A 24,642-nucleotide genomic window follows, 5' to 3' on the forward strand; every position below is an offset into this window, starting at 1 on the left:
ATTTGTGCGCTTGAAAGTTTAGAGATGGTTTAAATGCATGTTCACCTTATGATGATTCCGACAATATGGTGGATCACAAATCACAGTTTTTACGTGTTTACATATATCGATAATTATTGACTTCTATGTACATTGGATATTTTACGAAAACGTTCAGCGTTCGGGCTAAGATTTTGTAATTGGAAGATTAAAAATATTCCATCGGCGAAAAATTTGCCTCACATTTTGTATGTTACAATTTTAGCTGCGAAATTGAGGTTTCTTGAATTTAATTTGGAAAACACTCTTAAAATTGAAGAAACCCAATTTTCCCTAACATAATATTTTGAAACTTTAGGGTTGTGAAAATTTTGTTGGGTTGCTTAACCTGGTATAAAAAATCTGAGTTAGAAGAATTTTACAAGCTTCTCATCATAATTAGGAATATTTTCGAGAGTGCTGTACTAGTTTCAGACAGAGGCCGAAAAAAGAAATATTTCGCTTCCAAAACTCGCTCATTTGTTCGAACTAACAGCAAAAGCCGGGAAACTTCCTAACCAATTCTGCAATTTACGAGCTATAAATTTTGAACTATTTGACGAAAAACCAAAGTCTGTATTATTTAGGTGCCTAATTGTCATAGTACCTCAAGATAAAAAAAATAGAAAAATCGAATGTTTTCATACGAGAACTAAATTTAAAAAATCAATTTAAAATAAGGATAAAAAAAAAGATTGACAAACATAAATCGTACGTTATTGTAGGAATTGTAGGGTCGATTTAGGCGTGTAAAAACAGAACTCAAACGCAATAATGCTGAAGGTGACAGGTGATCCGTCCAACAATTTTATTTCAAAAAGTGCTCCGCCAGCCAAAAAGGTTGAAACCCCCTGCTGTAGCGCAATCGGCCAACCAGATGTCACATTCTCCTTCATAAAGGCTGGGCCACAATGGTGTGAGCGGCAACGCGGCGCGGCAGGTTTTGACAGAAAATGTATGGGTTAACTGTCAAATCTTGCCGCGCCGCGTTGCCGCTCACATCATTGTGGCCCAGCCTTAACTCTACGTCTCCTTCGACTTTCTTATACGCCCAATTCGACTTTCCAACGCTCCTTTCTTAGATAGCAAAGTGACATACTCCACCATGGAGGACATACTTTATCTAAGGGTTCCAACTATATTGATCTCCAACATAATTATACTTAGTTGAACCGTAAGACTGTAGTCTACCAGATTCGAGAAAGTATGAAACATCATTCATCTTAATCATAACTTTTAAATTTGCAGGACTTTAAGAGGGTGCCATACAGCACCGTTTCGCTGCAAATTGTCAATAAGTTAAATCATGTTTAAATGCTTACTGTGGTTCATATATCCATATAATTCTTCTTCTTCTTGGCATTAACGTCCGCACTGGGACAGAGCCTGCTTCTCAGCTTAGTGTTCTTATGAGCACTTCCACAGTTAATAACTGAGAGCTTTCTAAGCCAAAGTTGCCATTTTCGCATTCGTATATCGTGTGGCAGGTACGATTATACTCTATGCCCAGGGAAGTCAAGGAAAATTCCATTACGAAAAGATCCTGGACCGACCGGGAATCGAACCCAGACACCTTCAGCATGGCTTTGCTTTGTAGCCGCGGACTCTAACCACTCGGCTAAGGAAGGCCCCCAATCGAATATAATTATATATAATCATAAAAATAAAACCATGGTTTGTAGTCGAGAAGCTTGACCTCGGAGCTATATCCACGGTGCTCCCCTGACCGTTATTATCAGAAAAAAATATCCATCAAATCTGTGCTCACCAGTCGATTTCTATAGCTAAGCTGCATGTCTGGGCAAAATTTTAAAAAAATCGTAGGGCCCGTTTTGAAGTTACGCCCTTTTGAATGTGTAAGTCTACTTATTCTAAGGAAATCTAATTCTAAGAAAATCTTTCAAACGAGTTTTCATTGGCCGTGATTATCAGAATAGATATAATATTAAAATTTGAATCAAAGTTGGTTTATATAGTTATTTGTAGCTTCTGGGAGGAGTTTTGAATGAGAAGATAGACGAAATTTGGAGTTATGTCCTTTTGGAAGTGTAATCATTGAAAACACAAATTTCCAAAAGATTAATTAGGCATTCTTTTAAGCAGGCATTCCGTTAAGCATTTTCAAATGTTTTCAAAGACACATTGCACTTATATATCGCCAAAGTCTTTCACAATTGATTATTTTTTCAAAGGCTCAAGCGCTGTAAGGCATTACGGAGCAATTTTCATGTCAATATTATTATTCATAAAATATGGTTCCGTGGCTACAAAGCAACGCCATACTGGAGGTGATTGGGTTCAATCGTAATGAAAATTTCCTTGACTTCCCTGGGCATAGAGTATGATCGTACCTGCCACACGATATACGATGCAAAAATGGCAACTTTGGCAAAGAAAGCTCTCAGTTAATAATTGTGGAAGTGCTCATTGAACACTAAGGGATGGTACACAAATTATGTCACGCTAAATTTCAACTTTTTTGACCCCCTCCCCCCTCTTTGTCACGTTTTTTGTATGAGTCCTCGCAGACTGTGCTTGTGAAGTAAAGACTCTCCAGCTGCTATGACACATCACAAACGAAAAAAAATCATACTTTGGGAGCCTCACAAAGTTTTACAAATTGACAAAGACAAACATTTAAAATTAAGCTCTGTAAATGCTACAATTTTGAACTCCATTAAACAAAATAACAACGGATGTTCTAAACTTTGCAATGTTTTCTATCATTTTGTATCGCTGCTTTCCACGTTGTTAATTTTATTTTATTCCATACATTGCTATCCATAACCGAAAACTTAACTCGTAAAGTATTCCTTGACGTATACTTCGCTTCGATTGTACAACAGGTTACAATCAATTACATGTAAAATAAACTGAATCGTGAGTACATGGGTTCACTAGGCTAGCCAGAATGTTGTGCTACAAGAACTAATTTGATTGCATGATGTAATCAGCTTCGTAATGCCTTAAAACACTTGAGCCTATGGAAAATCAGTTGATTGTGAAATAATTTGGTTGCATATAAGTGCAATGTGCAATTGAAAACATTTGAATATGCTCAAAGGTATAAGAATGCCTAATTAATCTATTGGGAATAAGTGATTTTAATGGTTACGCTTCCAAAAGGACGTAACTCCAAATTTCGTCTATCTTCTCATTCAAAACTCTTCCCAGAAATAACAAATAACTCATAAACCAACTTTGATTCAAACTTTCATATTATATCTATCCTGATAATCACGGCCAATGAAAACTCGTTTAAATATCTCAGATTTCCTTAGAACTAGGGCACTTACACATTACAAAGGGCGTAACTTCAAAACGGGCCCTACGATTTTTTTAAAATTTTGCCCAGACATGCAGCTTAGCTATAGAAATCGACTGGTGAGCACAGATTTGATGGAGATTTTTTTCTGATAATAACGGTCAGGGGAGCACCGTGATATCACATATGTAATTGATTAGCATCAAATGCGAATGTTGTTTGAAACACGACTGCGTTGATGACATTTGCTAGATGTTTTCTTCAATCATCATCCATCATTGAAAAAGCAAAGCTACTATGTTCAATTTAGTAACATGTCAGCAATTGCGCCATTTGGCAGCAGCTCTAAATGCATGGGAATGAGGAATGTCGTATTTCCGATGATTTTTTACAATTTATCTGTAATTCGGATACAAAAACGATGTACTACAATAATGTTCAGAAATGGCAAATAAATGATACTACGGTTAAACTTTTATGATTAGGCATGAGGTTAAGAAACTCGTAGAACAAAAACTGTAGAGAAATGTATGTTTTACAGGTACTTTAATGAACAGAAATCAATTTTATGAGGTCAAAACCATCTCTAATCGGCATACAGTGTTCTCAAAAGCTGTAAAGAACTAATAATACGTTCAACTAGTGGAATTCGTTTTGATTTTCGTTTTTTCAAATTCTCGTTAGAATTATTTGAATGTAAAAAATAGCTAAAAAACACAAATTCGGTTTGAGGCACCTCCTAATCTTCTCCAAATTGGATGAAAATTTGTCTGGTAGTTCGTTTTAGTACTGCAACTAAGACTAGGGGATGACTGGTTGAATCCCAGACATTTCGATTTTTGTGAAACTGTCTAATGCATATGTGTGTGTATTAGGGCAGTTCAAAATTTAAAAAAGTTTGAAAATCCAATCTCCCACATTTTTACCATCCTTACCATAGAAATACATGTTCTGTGAAATTTTCAGCTTTCTATGAATGATTTAGAGGTGGCCCAAAGACGATGTATGTTTATATGGAAATCACGATGGAAAAAAATTGAAAAATGTTCCAAACATGATTGTACTATAATGTAAGTTCAAACTTATCACCCCATAGTGAAAAATAATTATTCAAACCTCAATGAAGGATGTTGCTGAAGAAACCAATCCCTTTTGGGCTAATTTTGTTTGGGATTTTTTAGATGATTGTAGGACTATAATCCCAAATAAAGCTTAATAATAGCAAACGTTTGAATATCTCGCTGGTGGTGACAAATCGATTAAGTTTTCAGCTCAAACGGGTGTTCTGTTCTCCAGATTTGTGCTCTTGAAAATTTGAGGTTTGGCTACGATTCATATTCACCCTAAATAACATATTAAGCTGATAAAATCCATTCAAAAATGCCGGAATTATCAACAAAAATTATTTGCGTGCGGATCAAGTGATCCCAAATTTTTGCACGATATATAGATACAAACTTTTGCACGTATGACTGTTTTATTGATTTTGAACAGTTTTCATATATTTTCGCCAAAATTTCGCAAGCGCTCTTCAAAATTTTAATCGATCCAATGCTGAGAAAATAAGCCATGTTTTTTCAGTGTGTTTTTTTTTTGTAATTTGTCACAACTTTAAGTAAAAATTGAGTATACAAAGTTCAAAAAATGTGTTTGTCAAAATAAGTAAGATTAACTCATAGCCTTTCCGTTGTGTCATACAGATCTTTTATTAGACTTGTAATCACAGAAATATGGACGAAACACTTTTGTATGTTTTAAGGGGGTGAACCTAAACTTTTGCACGGGAGTGTATGTTCAAGTCGAAAAAACAGATTATTATTTAAAAAACGAGAGAGATTAATAGAGATTTTCAAACTTGCAAGCATGGATGAGAAAAATGCACCCGTTAAACGACGCAAAAAAACCCGTTAAACGACGCTAAGCCTAGAAAATCAAACCAATCAAACTATAAATCATTAGCTTGAAAATTAAAATATGCTGTTCAAACTATTATAGATTTTTAAATGAATGATTTATGGATTAGTTTTCATATCCCATATATTTTATTTTATAATTATACAATATTTCAATTTTTTTGATTCTAACAATAAATGTGGTCTAGACCCTTAACCTGTGGACGCACCGCACGTCTTGGATTAGAAAGTCCCTTTCATTTATTCTAAATCACTCCAAAAATACGATAAATGTATTATTCCACGTTCAACACTATCATCTTTACGGCACGTCGTACCATATCATGCAATATAAAATGATTGATGGTCAGGTGTGTGGTTCATTTTTACGCTGTCAATTACAACAGCTTCGGAGGCAAACAATCAAGGCAAGTAAAACCGCAATTTCAAATAGTTGTTTCGAATAGGTATGTCAACAATACCAAACAGTAGCTGTGATGCATAAATAATAAAAATGTCAGAAAGCGACAGCAAAAGACTTTTGACCACTGCGACAAGGCAGGGAAGAATATTATTGATGAATGTTACTTTTGCTCACAAGGTAGCACTGAAATACGCAACAAGAGTGGGAAGTTTGAAATGTAAGAAACCGCTTATTCACATACATCAGATTGTTTTATTATACTCATGCAGACACACATACTTCCGATAGATGGCATGCGCAGTAAAGTTGCAAAACAAGTGTAGAGTAAGGTGGTCAATAGAATCGGAGGGCCAAAAATACGAATACGATGTGCCTATATTAGTTTCTGTTGTTTTTGATTATTTATAAATATTGATCACTTGCAACAATAGATACTAACACTTATTTTATCAAAAATTGCATAACCATTACACAATTGAATCAACTTGACTTTTGTCGCAAATACGGACTTTTCTGTATTTACGATTAGATATGTGAACGCCATGGCGCCTAAAGACACTGTTTTTATCATGAATGCTCTTCTTCGCTATGTTCTTCTTCTTGTTTTTGGTATTCTTCTATATTTTCTTATTCTCTCTTTTCTTTTCTAATTCCTTGTTTCTGGATACTACTTCTCCTCTTATCTACCACCCTCCAGCAACTAAGTTGTCTTATGCAAGTATGCAGATAAAAGGACAGACCAACAGGCATGACGTATGTTATAGTATCTCAAGTAAATTAAAACAAAGGTGCTATTCTCTATTTTTTATATAAAAAAACCAAACCCTAAAAATCTTGAGTTTTTGTTACTCCAGAAGCTACTCCGAAAGTTTAAGCAAAATCGATCAAGTCTAAGGGAGACTCAACGAGCCTGAAGTTTTGATGGGAAAAATCGATCAAGTGTTTGTGAACGACTCTTCCCATAACATTTTCGGCCATAGGTGGCACTGCAGTTGAAGAATTTTATCGTTTTTGGTTCGAAGATTCTGTTCGTTTCAAAACAAAAAAGGTATGTGGAAACTAAATTGCTGGTTTCCCGGCGTAAAAAAGCCAATTCTTTAAAAATAGCTATTACAAACTTTCTGTTCATTGCAGTCTTATTATTATTGATTGGGAAGTCTTCAAATGACTAACGAATGAAATTTATGGACTACAGCGCCACCTATGGCCAAAAATATAATACATGGAAAAATCATACAAACTTCAAGCTCATTGAGCAGCAAGCCCCTACCCCCCCCCCCCCCCCTCTCCTAATTCCTAATGGATTCTGTTCAAATTTTCAAATTAGTAGTTTCTTGGGGTTAGAATGCATAAATTGAAAGAGTGAAACATGGAATGTAATGTAACGAAGGAAAATTTAACCTTCTAGTTTTCACGCATTTTAAAATGAGTATACCCCATTAGGCATAAAGACGTTAGGCATAAGGACGTTAGGCATAAGTATGTTAGGCATAATGGACGTTAGGCATAAAGACATTAGGCATAATGGATGTTAGGCATAAAATACGTTAGGCATAACGGACGTTTGGCATAAAAAAACTTGCGTGTGTGCCATTTAAAACTCTTCTCATGTTGAAACTTGTTCGGGTTCATTTACAAATTCCATTACGTTGATGAGGGTGGATGTGTGTCCTTAACCCTCTAATACCCAACCCCGCCTTTAGACGGGGTACACTTTGGAATTTTGTGTATTTTTTCTTAGCTCAGAAATCAAAATGATTTTATTTTTGTCTTAAACTTTGACTCATAGCCCGCATATGAGAAAAGTTTTTTATGACTTTTTAAACTCTTTTGTATTTTTGAAAATTGTTTGAAAAATGGTATTCTTATATAACTTACAAATGCATGGGGTTCATTTAACGTATAATATGAAAATTATACCTTTTATATTTTTCTACTATCAACCTATCACAGAAGAACCGCTTGGTGGTATTAAAATAATTTCAAACCTGTTTGTCCGTTATTTACACGGAAAATAAAAATATTTCCAGGAAAATATTTAAAATTTAATATTTTTAAAAGTACCGTATAAACTTGAATTTTTATTATTGACAAAAATCAATAACTAGAAGAGACTTCAAGAAAAAATGAAAAAGGATAGGGATGTTCAAAAATAAAAATTATAAAAATCAAAAACCAAAATTCATAGATTTGCGAATAAAAATAAATCATTGCCCAAAACATGTTTCGAATGATTTTAGATAACTTAAAATGATATTTAGATCGAAAATAAAAATTTGGGTATTAGAGGGTTAACATGAAACAGCTCATAAAATAGTGAAAAATGCATACAAGAAGCGTTACGATGGGGTGGGTTAATTGATTGGTTATAAATTACTATTTTTGGTGTTCTAAAATTTAACAATGAATCCATTATCGCAAGATGTGGAAGAAGATTGTTGTCTTGGACATTGTTATTATTCTAAGATCCAGCTCAAAAAATGTTTGTAAGTATCAATTTATATTTGCGATGGGCAAGTGTTATTTATTTCTAGAGATGTTTCATTCGGTGAGTATATGACACTCCTAGTTATAAACTGAGAGCTTTCTTTGGCGAAGTTGCCATTTTTCGCATTCGTATCTCGTGTGGCAGGTACGATGATACTCTATGTCCAGGGAAGCCAAGGAAATTTCCATTAGGAAAAGATCCTGGACCGACCGGGTTTCGAACCCTACCCTGTCTACCTTCAGCATGGCTTTGCGTTGTAGCCGCGGACTCTAACCACTCGGCTAAGGAAGGCCGTTATATATCTCTTACATAATTACGTTAATTCTAAAAAAGGGAAATCTTGCATATAATCATTAGTACTAATAATGCGAATGTTTAACTTGAAGACAACAATATAGTGTCATGCCAAAAATCCTGGTTATTATAGGTGACATTATATGACAATAATATGCTGGTAGTGTGACGCCAAGAAAAGCGTTACGTTCCTACTCCGAGTCTTCTCAATTTAATGTAGTGAAAACAGTTTTTCTGCCTCTTCTGCCAACAATTTACAATGATTTTTCAACAATTTGTATCAGTCACATATGTAAGCATTGCTGAAAGCACCTTGAAAATATTTGAAATTCATCGAGATTGAAAAGTAAAATTTGGTTTCAAAGTATATATAACAGTCAAGCTTCAATTTAACATAGCATAGTATTCAGCATTCAGCAGCCTGGCGTGTATTTTTTTAATGTAAATATTTACATCTACAATTCCAATAACTAATAGAACACCAATAATCCACAAAACTGCATTTTATTGGAAGCAGGTCCCATTCTTCCAGTCATTAAATTGACCGAATAAGTATAAAGAATAGCCTATGATTCAAAGAAGGGAAAATGTATGATGGAAGTATTAAAAGCAATAATGACATTAATTACTGAATAAGTATGTCTCGGAAGAAGAAAAAATTGCTAAATAAAACATTAGCAGCACAAACTCCAATAATTTTGCCGTCAGTATACCTATAAAGAACAGCCTTCAATTTAAAGAAGGGATAATCTCTGATGAAAAATTTGCCAATAATATGTGTACAACCAAACTCAAAAGATGAGTAGCAATTACAGCGTCGTTCTTATTCTTGGCATTACGACCCAATCCAAGTTCTTAGCTTAGTGTTCTAGGAGCACTTCCACAGTTATTACCCAAATGTTTGCTTTGTCAAAGCGGCCATTTTGCATTCTCATTTATGCACGATACATGAGCACGATTATACTTCATCGCCAAGGATCCTGGTGTCATAGAAGTTACCACATAGCTAATAATTTAGAGGCAATTTATAGCATTTTCATGCTCAAGTTTTGTTCTAGAAATTGACCTCAAAGGATTCACAAGTATGGGACGACTGCAGGGCAATCACATTTCAAAGGACACATTTTTGATCTTTGAAGCCCTACACAATTACCAAAAAAGTCAGCTCACTTTTCACACAAACAATTTCAATTTTGATTTTGGAAATTATGCCTATCGTCCATTATGCCTAAGGTCCATTATGCCAAACATCCATTATGCCAAACGTCCATTATGCCTATCGTATTTATGCCTATCGTACTTATGCCTAACGTCCTTATGCCTAACGTATTTATGCCTAACGTCGTGCACCCTTTTAAAATCGTCAAAACGCCACGCTGCTCCAGTGTATGGATAGCGAAGTTCATCGTACAAAATACAACAATCAACCACTAAAGTGCTAATTTATTACTAGAAAAAATAAACATTACATAATTACACAATTTCTGAGTATGAGCAGCATGAAAAAGTAATTTGATACATATTTTGAACCACTCATCTTGATTCCATACATTATTAAATATGCTTTCATCTTACCTGTCATGGATGATGAATGTGGCCCTTTCCCGAGCAGATAATCATCTTTACAGATAAATTTATTGTCGTCTAATACATACAGCTGTTCTCCGGTACTCAGCTGTTTTCTACAAATACAACACGTAAAACAGTTTAAATGAAACACTTTATCTCGCGGTTTTCGCACTAGATCCGAAGGCGCGATGCCTTGTCCACAACCACTGCACTTTGTACCGTAACGTCTGCAATGAAAAAATGAGAAGCAGGATTAAAAGTTGATGCTGATTTTAATTTAACGACAGTTGTTTAGCTTATAGTATATGGAACAATCAGGAGAATTACTTAGAATTTCTTCCATTTTCTCGACTGAGCGTAATAACAGTTTTCATTATTATCCGTTTAGTGGATTACAACAAAATTGTATGTAAACTATATGAAATTTTGTCAAAACCAACAGTTAGAAGCACTATACTGCCGTGAATCGCAAGTCAGTCCCATCTGCATTTTCGTCAAAATTGAGTTGAGTTCAGTTTTAAACATATCTTCCAATGCTCTTTCAGCTGCCTAAATGAGATAATAAGATTTGTTCGGAAAAAGAAGGAAAAAATAGCAAGTCAAATTGTCCCATAATGAAAAGTAACCGCATATCAGTCCCACTACAGATTTCCGAACCGTGTAACACAAAAATGAACCTGTTTTGATCATCTTTATATTTATCTCAGAAAGATATCATAGCGAAGAGCAAATTGTCAAAATTTCATTAAGATTTGAACATATTCCAATCCTCTGGAATTTTTTAAATATTCGTATAGAAAATGAGTTTGGAAACTTCACAGCCCATTTTCTCAATGCCTACTTTTTACAGATGGGACTGACTTGCGATTCACGGCAGTATATGTTTGATGGGGATATCCATAACATAATTGAACAAAATTTATTGTATCCTCAAAAGCTGTTTTTATTTGATTCAATTTAATGGTGAGGCCCAGATTGCCGGTAAACGTGCAGTTATTCAGCAAGATCTAACTGAAGGTCTTAAGTTTAATTCCTGCCGGCCGAGGATCTTTCCTTAATGTTCTCTACTTCCCTGGGCATAGAGTAACTTATAACCTACCACACGATATACACATGCAAAAAAGGTCATTTGAGTAAGTAAGCTCTCAGATAACTGTAAAAGTGCTCATCATAAGCTGAGAAGCAAATTTTGTCCCAGTTTGTACGTAGTGCCAGAAAGAAGAAAAAAAAAACAATTATTGTGAAAATTGTTAAAACGATACATGATCATCGACTTTTCTCTAATGGGAAAACATATATTAAAGCAATTGTTAAGTTGACATTGAACTAGGTACATCTAAGTGCTGTGCCATACACGTACCCCCTATCTTTTATCTTTCAATTCCAGTAATTTAAACAATTTTACAAGGAATTATTGATGCGTACAATATTTTGCATAAGTGTTTATTTTTCCAATTTTTATTATATTTCAGTTAGGAGAAACTTGTTTAAATTTATTAATGCATCACCCTGCTACAGAAACACAAGCAATTGTAATTTTGTTCAAATTATAGCACTATTATTACAATCTTGTTTTACACCTATTCACCCAAACCCCCTCAGAGAGTTGGAAGTGAAACTTTGACCATGCATAGCTTTGTAGTTTTCGAAGCGATTTTTTGAACTTTTTCAGCAATGGAACCGGACACTATTCAAGATTGATATACATTTTTGGGTTTTTTGAAATAGATGCGTCTACCCAAAGTTATTCAGCAAAAATCACTTCCTAGTTTTTTGAAAAACGCTGGAAGTTGCAGCGTAACGTCATCGTAGATTAGTTCATGAGCAAAAATTGAAATTGTTCATTAGACTCAAAATTTGTTTCACTCAAAATATTACGAAAAACCCTATTTTTTGGACCCGTTTGCCTGCAACTCAAAATTCCATTGAAATTCATTGAAGGTATTTGTTTGTAAATCAAAATGTCATCGCATTGAGTTTTGAGCAAATGTGTAAAAAATAGGGGTTTTCGTATTATTTTTTGATTAATGAAATGTTGAGTGTAATCAAAAATTTCAATTTCTGCTCAAATATGTTCACTTAACTTCTATAAGTAAATTCATGCCGAAAAAACGACATGTAAATAGTGAACATAGGCTTCCGTTTTGATTTACAGACAAAAAAAGTCAGGAATTACGTTTCTTGTGTGGTTTTCTGGGTTAAATAAACTTTGAGTGTTATTGGAAATTCATGTTTTTACTCAAACATGTTCACTTTCACAATCAATTTCATGTTGAAAAAACTATATGTCATCGCTATGAATTTTGAGTTACAAGCAAACGGGTCAAAACAATTAGGTTTTTCGTAAAATTTTAAGTAAAAGAAATTTTAAGTGTAATCAAAAAAATCATGTTCACTACACTCAAACAATCAAATTAATGTCGATAAAACTACATGTCATCGCTTTGAATTTTGTTTTATTGTTGAATTTGTGAAAAAATAAAACTAGGAGTGCCTTTTGCTTAATATTTTTGGGTAGACGCATTTATTTCAAACCCCAAAAATGAACTTCAATCTTGAATAGTGTCCGGTTCCATTGCTGAAAAAAATTTTGAAAATCGCTTTGAAAACGACAGAGATATGCATGTTAAAAGTTTCACTTCAAACTTTTTTGGACCCTTGGTAGTTGGCGTAAGTTTTCACCCCCTTGGTAGAAGAAGAGTTAATGTAAAGGATATGTTGTAATATTTTTTGTTATTTAATCCATTAATTAGCCAAATTTATATCACTGTTGTAGTTCGTTGGTCGGGTATGATTGAATGCATTTCAGGTAACAACAGAATTGTAACAGATGTTGTTACTCAGTTCGTTCGTGTTTTTTAACGATATTATACATTTTGGATGGTTAGTACCTCCAATGGGATAACTTGCAACAAAGGTGAAACTTGAAACATATCGACATGCAGCCGAATTTACGTTTTTTGTAGCACTGGGTTAAATTATATTTATTTATTACACTGATCTTAGCTATACACAAAACAGAAGATTTTAGCGAGCATTCGACTTTTGGTTGGTTTACTGCAGGAGAAAACTTCCTCTTAAATGGAACTATTAGTAACGAATGCTTGATTTTTAAGTTGACATAAACGAATGATGTATCCACTAGGTACTGCGATGATTAATGAGTTATGTACAAAAACTGTCTTTTCTATTCTTACTGTTGAACGAAGTAAAATTTTTCAAGATCGTATAGAAGCAAAAGTTTGCTTTTGTACCATGATTTTAGCTTCTGAGCAGTTTAGAGCTGGCCTAAGAGTAGTTTATTTGAATAATTGGAGGATGCAATTGTGTTGTACTGCAAATTTATGTAATATATGACGGAACATATTTTTTTAGAGATTATGTTGTGGGCTTGTCATTGGTACGTATTGAAATATGTGTGTTTTATATCGATTCACTTTTCCAAATATTTATTTAATTTTTTTATGTTGTAAAATATACATAAAACATTATAATAAAATAAAGATCGAAAAATTAAGAACTTGAATCAAACATTTTAATAAAATAACTATTTTAAGCAAAATACTATCACATTCTTTTATGTAACATGAACATTCGATAGTTTTGTGATGCTCCCAATAACTTTCCACGATATGGGAAAAATTCAAACAATGTTTGCATAGTCAACGTTTTATAGCTTGTGAATATTTATTCGGACTTTTTTTGAAATTTTTTCTTGTTTCTATTTTTGAAATGTTTTCTTGTTCTTGTTTCATGAATAGTGGTAGAGCATACATTGGTTAGTAAAAGTGCTAAAGACACAAAATTGGTTAGATTAATATTTACGCTGCAAATAAATACAAAAGTTGAGTGTCCAAAGTAGCCCCCGGAATCAAAAGTCCCGTCCGACGGTATATCGATTATTATCTCAACCCAAAATCTCTCGGTATTCTCTCCCTTCCCCACCAATGTTGTCAAAAATAGAGAGAGCTGCACCTACAGTGGCCCAATTTCATATTCGTACAGGACACTGTTTTCACATCAAGTTAGTGAAAAACTATTAAATGATGTATTGAGTAAAAAATACTTTATCCATATTGAAGGTTAGGTATAATATTAATAGGTGTCATCTATTATTTGGCAATCACAGAATGTTTCCATTTACATTCATCTTTGGAATAATGGAAAAGTATTAAATGTATGTCAAAAATTCATCAAATTTCATATTCGTACACATATCAAAAATTAACCATACAACATTCAAAACTGAATTTTAATGCTCTATTCGATTGCTGAAGTGCTTTATTATGATGTACAGATGTAGTAAAGTACATTTGGACAATTTATTGGCTTAGGGAAACTTATGAGAAATGCCAGTTTTCCAATGATTTTTGCTACAAAATCCAATAATTCGAACACGAACGTTCATTTTTGTCATTGGATCCAATCTATTCATTATATTCGTGAGCTCTGAAGGAATTTTGGTTGAAATGAGTTCAGTTTACAGAAATCATAAATAAATTTTAACCATTTTGGGTTCAGAAAATTGTTGTATCGTAACTTCAAAACTGTTTTTAAATGATTTTTTAATCAATTTGAACCAAATTTTCATTCTAAACAATTGGTAAAGGTTAATTTTGAACTTGTCTATAGAAAGGATTTAAACTACGAACTTCGTTTTACAACAAAGTACCCTACACTACACTGTACATACCTCCACATAATTGATGTTATCTTAATATTCAATTATCGTTGAATTCGTATTCAAATTATACTCAAAATAGGAGCCTATTTTGCAGTTTATTGATTTTATGAAAAAAAAAATAAAAATAACTGAAAAGAGCAGAGAGCATTGATATACTTTTCACTAGAATATATCCTGTTGTTTTCATCATTTCAAAACACGTATGTATTGCGCACAGAGAGAAAAATCCATGTAAATTTCAGCGTAAAATCATGCACATGGAGGGAATTCCAGATATGTATCAAATTTACATGTCACATCGTGTAAAATTACAATAACATCATGTAAGTTTCCGCTATACATCGTGTAATCTAGTATGGGCTCTTACCGATTACACGATGATTCGCATAAATTTACATGATGTTGATGTAATTTTACACGATTTGTCATGTGAATGTGTGACAAATCTGGCATTCCCTTTATGTGCATGATTTTACGCTGAAATTTACATGGATTTTTCTTTCTATTTATTTATCTATTTATTCTATATCTATTTATTCTATAATTCTCTTCAATCTTGTTTAGTATTAAAATGTAAAATAATAATAATAATTACGCAATATTTTTATAGGAACATTAACTATGGATTATGTATATTCATTCAGGAGCCAAACTGAAAGAAATTGACTAAAATTTTTAGTTTTGTATTTGTTATAAATGTTATGTTACCTAAGATCCTGAAATATTAGTTGTCGATATCAACTCGTAGCTACTCTAAAACTGATTCTAAGTTTTTGAAACTTGTGCAGTATTCGCAGTAATTATTCTTCAGGAAGTGATGTTGAAAAAATGTACGCTATTGTTGGGCTTACCGAATATTTTTGCAAAATAAACATTGAAAAAGTGGTATTTTTCTTAAATTCACTTAAGTTATAAATTATCCAAATGTACTCTACTACATCTGAACAGCACGATGAATAACTTACGCAATCATCTAGCCCATTAAAAATTAGTTTTTAATGTTGTAAGCTTGTTTTTGTTAGGTGTACGAATATGGAATTGGGTCAATTTTAGACACAAATTCAATACACTTCCTTTATTCCAAAGATTTAAGCAAATTAATACAGTTTATGAATGCCGAACAATAGATGACACCTATGATCTTCATCATTGATAAAGTATATCGAAGTCCATGGATCATTTAATAGTTTTATGTTTTATACCAACTTGATATGAAAACAGTGCCCCGTACGAAAATGAAATTGAGTCATTGTACATAATGGGTGTAGTTTGGCCCAATAAACCAAATTTGGGTAAATGCATTATTCTCAAGCTTTGGTTGAATGAAATTTGCGATTCCTTTTCTTGTCAGTAACAAAAAAGCCTTAAACACTGAAATGTTCTTGATTACTCTTGTGGAGTAACTTGCAACAGCCATTTCAATCTCAATTGCTAACATACACGGAGAAATATTTTTACTTAATTTTTGAGTTTACTTTACCCAAAATTAAGTATATCGATTATAGTTTCAACCCAAAATCTCTCGGTTTTCTCTTTCTCCCACACGAATGTTGTCAAAAATAGAGAGAGCTGCATCTACCCAATGGGGGTACTTTGGCCCAATAAGCCAAATTTGGGTAAATGCAACTTTTCTCATGTTTGGGTCGAAAGAACTCAATTTTGCGTTAAATCAACCCAAAATTGAGTATATTTTTCTAATGGAATCAAAGCCAAATTACCTAGTGGGGACCTTGGAAATTTAGCCAAAATTGAGTTATTGGGCTCAACTACGGAATTGCGTTGAAACAACCCAAAATTGAGTTGAATTCCGTCTCCGTGTACACATGAAAAAAAGAAACAAAATTAGACATTCATGTTTAGAATGGATTACCTACTTTGCTCTTGTCCACATTTGATCAGCAGAAGTTTTCTCGTTCCATTTTGTCTGGGGAAAGGCATCTAACTTCCAATTTTTCAGAAATGAAAGCATAAATCGAAAAAATATTTGGTAGGCGTGATAGCCATCATCATTGCGCACAACCGGCACCAAATTTTTTCTTTTTAGAAAATTGTTCCCAATATTGAGAAATAATTCGTTAGATGTGTTTCGCCATACAAATATTTTTCGCGTTACCTTTTAGTGATTTTTCGTGCATGGACACTAGCGCATATGCGTTACTATGTGGTGAGTAGCGAATCAGGTCAAGCATGTAACCCATTATTTTAATATGTTTGGTCCTCAATCAATGGGTTAAATGCATGACCTGTGATCGCCACATAGTAACGCACATACGCTAGTGTATATGCACGAAAAATCGCTAGAAGGTAACGCGGTAAATATTTGTATGGCGAAATGCATCTAATGAATTATTTCTCAATATTGGGAACTATTTAAAAAAAATGTGTACCGGTTATGCGTAGTGATGGTGGCTATCACGCCTACCAAATGTTTTTTCGATTAAAGCTTTCATTTACGAAATGTTTGAAGTTAGATTCCTCTCCCCATACAAAATTAAACGAGAAAACTTCTGCCGATCAACTGCGGACAAGAGCAAAGCAGATAATCCATTAATTACACGTTTGATCGATTTTTATTGATCATATAAAGTAAATTTAGGGGCGCTCCATAGCCAAGTGGTTAGAGTCCGCGGCTACAAAGCAAAGACATGCTGAAGGTGTCTGGGTTCGATTCCCGGTCGGTCCAGGATCTTTTCGTAATGGGAATTTCCTTGACTTCCCTGGGCATAGAGTATAACACAGCGTAACAAAAATGACACTTTCGCGTGTCTCAAGGATCAAATTATGTGTCTCTAGTAGATTTTGGGTCGCTGAATCTGATGCCGTTCTCAGAAATGTTCCAGCACGTCACAATTTTTAGCTACAGGTCGCCAAAGTTGTATAAAACACTGGTTTTATTGATGTTTTTATGAAATTTAAAGTATGATTTATCAAACTTTTTTGTGATATAATCTACCAAACATGCTAAATAGGACTTGAACTTTCAATTTAGATACAAATCAGTTGAAATTTTACGATAAAATTTAGGTTAAATCTATTTTTTTCAACATGTTTGCAGTCTTCATATAAAATTCTTCGTTTCTCATATATGGCATAATACAATACTTTTCTGAACCACCAAAAAATAACATTTTACCATCGAAAATATTATGAACTTCGTTGATAATTATTGTTCTATGCATAAAGTTTGAATTCTGTGACAAATTGAGCAAACGAATTGCCGTACAAGTTGCAAAACTTGCATGCAAGTTGGCTGAAACAGTCAAATTTAGCATTTTCAACCGTCAATATCTCAAAAACTAGACGTGCCATGATATTTCTGGAAACGGCAATGGACTCAGCAACCCTTAATTTAGTAAATAGCGGTATTTTAGTTCTTGAGACAAAAATGTGTTCCGCAGTGTAATCGTACCTGCCACACGATATACGAATGCGAAAATGGCAAGTTTGGCAAAGAAAGCTCTTAGTTAATAACTGTGGAAGTGTTCATAAGAACACTAAGCTGAGAAGCAGGCTCTGTTCCAGTGAGGACGTTAATGCCAAGAAGAAGAAGAATTAGATAAAGAAAACTGTATGTAACAGTGACTCAATTTCATTTTCGTACGGGGCACTGTTTTCATATCAAGTTTGGTATCAAACTATTAAATGGTGCATGGACTTCGATATACTTTATCAATAACGAAGGTCATAGGTGTCATCTATTGTTTGGCAATGACAAACTGTATTCATTTGCTTGAATCTTTGGAATAATGGAAAAGTATTGGGTTTGTGTCTATAATTGACCTCCTAACAAAATAGAAATATACAACATTCAAAACTAATTTTTAATGGACTAGATGATTGCTTAAGTTCTTTGTTGTGTTGTTCAGATGAGTAGAGTACATTTTTTATAGAGATTTATAGAATAAATATTATTGCCGTAACCGCAAAACAAACGTTTTTTTTAAGGTGAAAACAACAGGATATATTCTAGAAAAAAGTATATCAATGCTCTCTGCTCATTCAAGTTATTTTGTATTTTTCTTATGAAATCAATAAATTGCAAAATAGGGTGCTATTCTGAATATAATTTATTTGAGTATTAATTCGAAGATAATTGAATATTGTGATAACATCAATTAAGTGGAGGTATGTACAGCTTAGTTCAGGGTACTTCATTGTAAAACGATGTTCGTAGTTCGAATTCTTTTTACATACACGTTCAAAATAAACCTTTACCTGTTGTATAAAATGAAAATTTGTTTCACATTGATTACAAATATCTTTTTAGAAGAGTTTTGAAGTTATGGCACTACAATTTTCTGAACTCAAAAGTGATAAAAACTGTTTATAATTTCTGTAAACTGTACATATTTCAACTAAATTTCTATTAGAGTTCACGAATATAATTAATAGATTGGAGCCAATGACCAAAATGAATGTTATAGTTCGAATTATTGGATTTTTTAGCAAAAATCATTGGAAAACTGGCATTTCTCATAATTTTACCTAAATTTCATATATGTCCGCTAAAAATTGTATAAACGTACTTCACTACATCTGAACATTATAATAAAGCACTTCAGCAATCAAATAGAGCTTTTAAATTTAGTTTTAAATGTTTTACGTTTGAATTTTGGTAGGTGCACGAATATGGAATTGGGTGAATTTGTGACATAAATTAAATACTTTTCCATTAATCCAAAGATCAATGTAACTGGAAACATTATGTGATTGGCAAATAATAGATGACACCTATTATTTTCAATGTGGATAAAGTATTTTAAACTCAATACATCATTTTATAGTTTTTTACTAACTTGATGTGAAAACAGTATCCTGTACGAATATGAAATTGGGCCACTGTATCTTTCGTGGTTTACAATATTCAATATTTACGGTACCTTAGACAATGAATGAGCATTCACCACCTTTCTTAAATATTTCGAAATAGTTCGTTCTTCCATAGTCGGATCTTGCCTTTTGGAACGTTTTGCCTGAAGAGACCCCAGGTATCCGTAAAGGGCCATCATTTCAGGTAGCCTATAAAGGTTTGAAAATAAAAAGTTTCCTCGAGCCAACATACTCATTCGTCATTCTGATTCTCACACTGCCGAAAAATGTTCTGTTCTGAAAGACGTTCTCCATTCATAATCGCACTATGCTACCAAAAACTGGTTTCGGAAAAATATTGATTATCTCATATAAATTTCATTTTTCGCTATTAAGCAGGTACCAACCCACAAATGTTTTCAAAAATATTAAAAAAATCGACCGTTTAGACGATGCACAAATTAAGCCCTCGTATGGGAAATCTACTCATCTTAAGGAATATCATTCAACATTGCGAACACACCCTTTTCGTCTGGAGTGATTTTTCTCTTCGTCATATTTGTATCCGATTTTTGAATGAAAGAAGGGCAAGCGCAGAGAATAAATTACCGCATAGGATCAATCTCACCATTTTTATCTTCCCAACTCATGTTCAAACAAAGGCTTTGCATTGAGTTTTGGAGTCTTATACATACGAGCACACTTTTATGGTTTGAGGCATTCTATACTACAGCACAGGAAGATGAATGCGTGATCTCGAATGCCGATAATTATAATCTTTAGGACCATTTTTTCCCAGCCACCACTTCTGGATAAATATATATTGTATGTAAATCTTCGCTTTCGGCAAACGAGCTTCTGAGTGGCGTTTCGGTTTAAATCGATGTTGAACCAATGTGGGTTACTTACCTAAAAAAATCATTCCTGCAGTAGAGCTTCGACTCCCTGCTAAAGCATTTATCCGAAAGAGGCTGATGACAATCACAACACCGCACGCAAGATGCATGCCAGCCTCTTTCCAGCACATTCAGAAGAAATTTGTCTAGGATTGGCTTGTTACATCCGGCGCATGGGTCCCCGACCCCGGATGGAGGCTCACCTCGACCTGTAATTATCAACCACGAAAAAAGAAAGAAAGAAAACAAACAAGATTAATAAAAGAGCTTGACAAGCAGAAAACTCAACTATCAATCACAACGATAATGGAAACATGCTACTGTCTTTGGAAAGGACAGCATTGCGTCAAGATATATTTTATAAAGCGTACCTATTGATACTTTGACGTACAACCGGCGGAATGGAAAAAATATTAATTTTTCGCATAATCTTGTTTTTTACTTGAACTGTTTGAAGTTCAGACTTGCTTGTACGGGACAATGCTTCAAAAAAATTTTGCTGAACAATATTTGCATGTTTTAAGGGTCTCAAAATAATGGTTTGCACCACAAGTTGTGCACAGGTTCCGAAATCGATTATTATAAAAATTACATGCATCTCAATATTTTATCAACGAAAAAAATTTAAATTGTTGAACCTAAAATTTTGAAGGAGTATTTTTGGTCATAAATCTCGAATTGATAAACTTAAAATTCATGTGGGCTTCGAAGAACAAGAAAATGAATACAAAGTACCTTTCAAAATGGTTTACTTATCTTTAAAAATAGGTTTGTAGGTTAGGCACCCCACACAAAATCGAAAATTGATCGCAAAAAAATGTGTTTGTTTGCATATGCCTGTATCATACATACAGGCTGTATGTATGGGTTTTTTTTTTTCCTTCTAAGCAATGGGGGGATAATCTGCTCAACAGATTCCGGACCGAGGTCCGGGAGTGTGGGGTTGGGGACCATTTACTACGTACAAGCAGTAAACAGGACTACACCCCCGACCCACTAAACCATTTCCATTCCCGCCAAACCCTTCGTCTCTCCGGGACCACCAAGAAGGCATTGCTTCGGAGAGGGGCTATTGCACATCGCATCCTCCAGGTTAGCTGCGTAGCCATGCAGCAACGAACATCGATGACACGCTTATGGGGGTCCACCAAGGTAGCATGCTGGCGCATTGCCAGCTTCCCGGGTGGTCCTCACCTCCCGTTGTCCGCTGAAAGCGGGCAGGGTCGACCACTAAGCCCGCGCCCAGCTGCACCGCAGGTATCAAGAACTGATACTGCGGGCTTCGCAATTTGACCTACTGAAGGCTCAGGCCCTATCAGCTAGCACCAGCTGGGATTGCTGACGAAGGGGCCTCCACCTGCCCCGAACAACCAGAGGCTCGTATCCACCCAGTAGGCCGGCGCCACGACAGCAGCGCTACCAGGATGTTCTCCCCGCGGCCACTTAATCGCTGTAAGGGCACCGGTATGACCTACGTAGCCGACTGCGAACCCTTGGACCACCTGTTGATTAGCGTCTGCACTAGTCACTCCTCGAGTCCACACGCCACCTCCTTTGGAGTTCCGAGACAATGTGGGTGATAGCCGATGAAACGGCATTCCAGCCAAACTCGTCTGCACACATCCTCTGGACCAAATTGTCCGGAGTCGTGTCCCGACCGCATGTGGCAAAAAAAAAAGAACCCGCATGACCGAAACGGTGTAGATACTGTCTAAAGCATCCATGGCCCGAAAGGACCTGTGTTAGGTGGAATGTTAGTTCCCCATGGCGCCTATTGACCCAGATATCCAACCTCGGAATCAACCTGTGAGTCCACACTCCCTTGGTGGAACTGTCCAACGCACGCTGCCATTTGACCATGGAGGTCAGTCTGGCAGTCCTGCGTATGCCTCTTGTGCCGCGCATTTCGAAGCACTCTATATCTTCCATGATAAGAATACCAATAGGCATCATACCGGTGATGACACAGAGTGCATCGTGTGACACGGTACGGTACGCGCTCGCAACCCTCAGGCACATTAGCCTATAAGTACTCTCTAGCTTGCTACGGTAGCTATTGGTACTCAAAGCCGTGCCCCAAGCCGGGCCACCATACCTCAGTAAGTACGAGGCGACACTAGCCAGAAGCTTTCGCTTGCTGGCGTACACCGCAGAGCTATTGGACATCATCCGGGACAGTGCCACAATAGCTGTGGAGGCTCTCTTGCAGGCATAATCGACGTGGCTACCGAAGGTAAGCTTATCGTCGATCGTCACCCCCAAGTGTTTGACGGAGCGCTTCGAAGTGATCGTGCAGTCGCCTACACTGATCACCGCTTGCTGCACCGACTTTCGGTTGTTGACAACAACCGCCTCAGTTTTGTGGTGAGCCAATTCCAGTTTCCTGGAGCTCATCCACTCCTCCACAATTGCGATCGAGTGGGCTGCAGTCAATTCCACTTCTTCGATCGATTCACCGTAGACCTCCAGCGTAATATAGTCGGCAAATCCAACGATGACCACACCCGCCGGGAATTTTAATCTCAACACCTCGTCGTACATGAAATTCCATAACACCGGACCCAGGATGGAACCTTGCGGGACTCCTGAGGTTATGTGAAAGCACTTCCGACCCACCTCTGTGTCATAGACTAATACCCGATTCTGGAAGTAACTTCCGAGAATCTTGTACAGGTACTCGGGTATCCCCAGACGCAGGAGCGCATCAGCAATAGCCGCCCAACTGGCACTATTAAATGCGTTCCTTACATCCAGAGTCACTACTGCGCAGTAGCGAATACCCCTCCTCTTACGCTGGAGTGCTATCTCAGCGGTTTTCTTAACCGTCAGAATAGCGTCTACGGTGGACCTCCCTTTCCGGAAGCCGAACTGGTTGCCTGAGAGACCATTTACACCCTCGGTGTACCTCGACAGTCTGTTGAGGATGATCTTCTCGAGCACTTTCCCCACCGTGTCAATCAAGCATATTGGTCTATACGCCGACGGGTCACCGGGTGGTTTCCCCGCCTTTGGCAATAGTACCAGGCTCTGCCTGTAGGCAGGCACGGCGCAGGTTCGCAATAGCTTGAGTCCACCAGTACGTCGGTGGTCTCCCATTCCTAGGGTGGACTTTTCTAGGCATGGTCGCATCGCATGCACGCGTAAGCACCGCTACCAGTTCGTCCCCGCTTAGGCCGAGTAGGTTACGCTCACGGCGGAGCGCCTCCCTAAGTACTTCATCATTGAAGTACGATGTCTTCCACCTACGAGGGCTTGGCCTTGACCTAGCCGCTTCCTGCTGCCTGCTGTTGTTGTAGTCGATACTGTAGCGAACCGCCAGGTGGTCGCTGTGAGTGTAGGCATCGTCTACCCTCCAGTTCGAACTACTCGTTAGGCCAGGACTACAAAAAGTAACGTCGATAATCGACTCCTCTCCGTTTCGGCTGAAGGTACTTTTGGTACCAACATTAGCCAGATCGACATCTAGCACGGCCAGTGCCTCTAGCAGGATTTGACCTCGCTGGTTCGTGTTACGGCTTCCCCATTCCACGGCCCAGGCATTGAAGTCACCCGCTATTACAACTGGCCTTCGCCCTGTCAGCGCGGTCGTCATACAGTCCAGCATCTGCGTGAACCGCTCGGTCGACCAACTCGGAGGCGCATAGCAGCTACAGAAGAGGACCCCGTTTTCCTTGGCGATCACGAAGCCCTCGTAGGTAGTAGACACCAACTGCTGGACAGGGTATTTACCCGTTGTCCATATCGCCGCCATTTTTCCGGATCCATCCACGACCCAGTTGCCGTTGCCGGCGGGTACTCGGTATGGGTCCGATATGATGGCGATGTCCGTCCCCCACTCAGCAACTGACTGGTACAGCAGTTGCTGAGCTGCGTCACAGTGGTTCAGGTTCAGCTGCGTTACCTGCACTGTGACTTTTCGTTAATGGCTCGTTTGAAGGTCGGGCACCTTGAGCCTCCCGTTGGGTGATTGTTGTTCACGGACTTGCCGGAACAAATCAAGCACTTGGGAGGGTTCTTGCAGCCTAGTGCCTTATGACCTTCCTCACCACAACGCCTGCACAACTTGGTCCTATCAGGGCCTTTACAGCCCCAGGACTTGTGTCCAGGTTCCCTGCAGCTAAAGCAGATCACTGGTTGCTCATGTATGTTCAGTGAACATACTGACCAACCAACCTTGATCTTACCTACCTTAGCGGACTTATGTATGTATGTATGTATGGGTTTGTTTTTTTTTTTTTTTTTTTTTTTTTTTCATGCAACTAGGAGTTTAAAAATCTTCATAGACTGGCCTGTATATGTTCAT

The 24,642-nt window shown here is 36.4% G+C and overlaps 1 protein-coding gene across 2 annotated transcripts in view; it reads right to left on the minus strand.

The window, feature by feature from the left end:
- LOC110677735 (LIM/homeobox protein Lhx5) overlaps positions 1-24,642 on the minus strand; it is a 184,078-nt gene that overhangs the window by 140,651 nt on the left and 18,785 nt on the right. For both annotated transcript variants that reach the window (XM_021848953.1, XM_021848952.1), the window contains exons 2-3: positions 20,353-20,548; positions 9,957-10,177 (exon numbers count right to left, since the gene is read on the minus strand). In XM_021848953.1, the coding sequence (XP_021704645.1) occupies positions 9,957-10,177; positions 20,353-20,548 (417 nt within the window). The remainder of the gene's footprint in view (positions 1-9,956; positions 10,178-20,352; positions 20,549-24,642) is intronic.

The sequence above is a fragment of the Aedes aegypti genome, chromosome 3 (assembly GCF_002204515.2).
Source record: "Aedes aegypti strain LVP_AGWG chromosome 3, AaegL5.0 Primary Assembly, whole genome shotgun sequence".
In the NCBI taxonomy this organism is placed as follows: Eukaryota; Metazoa; Arthropoda; class Insecta; order Diptera; family Culicidae; genus Aedes; species Aedes aegypti.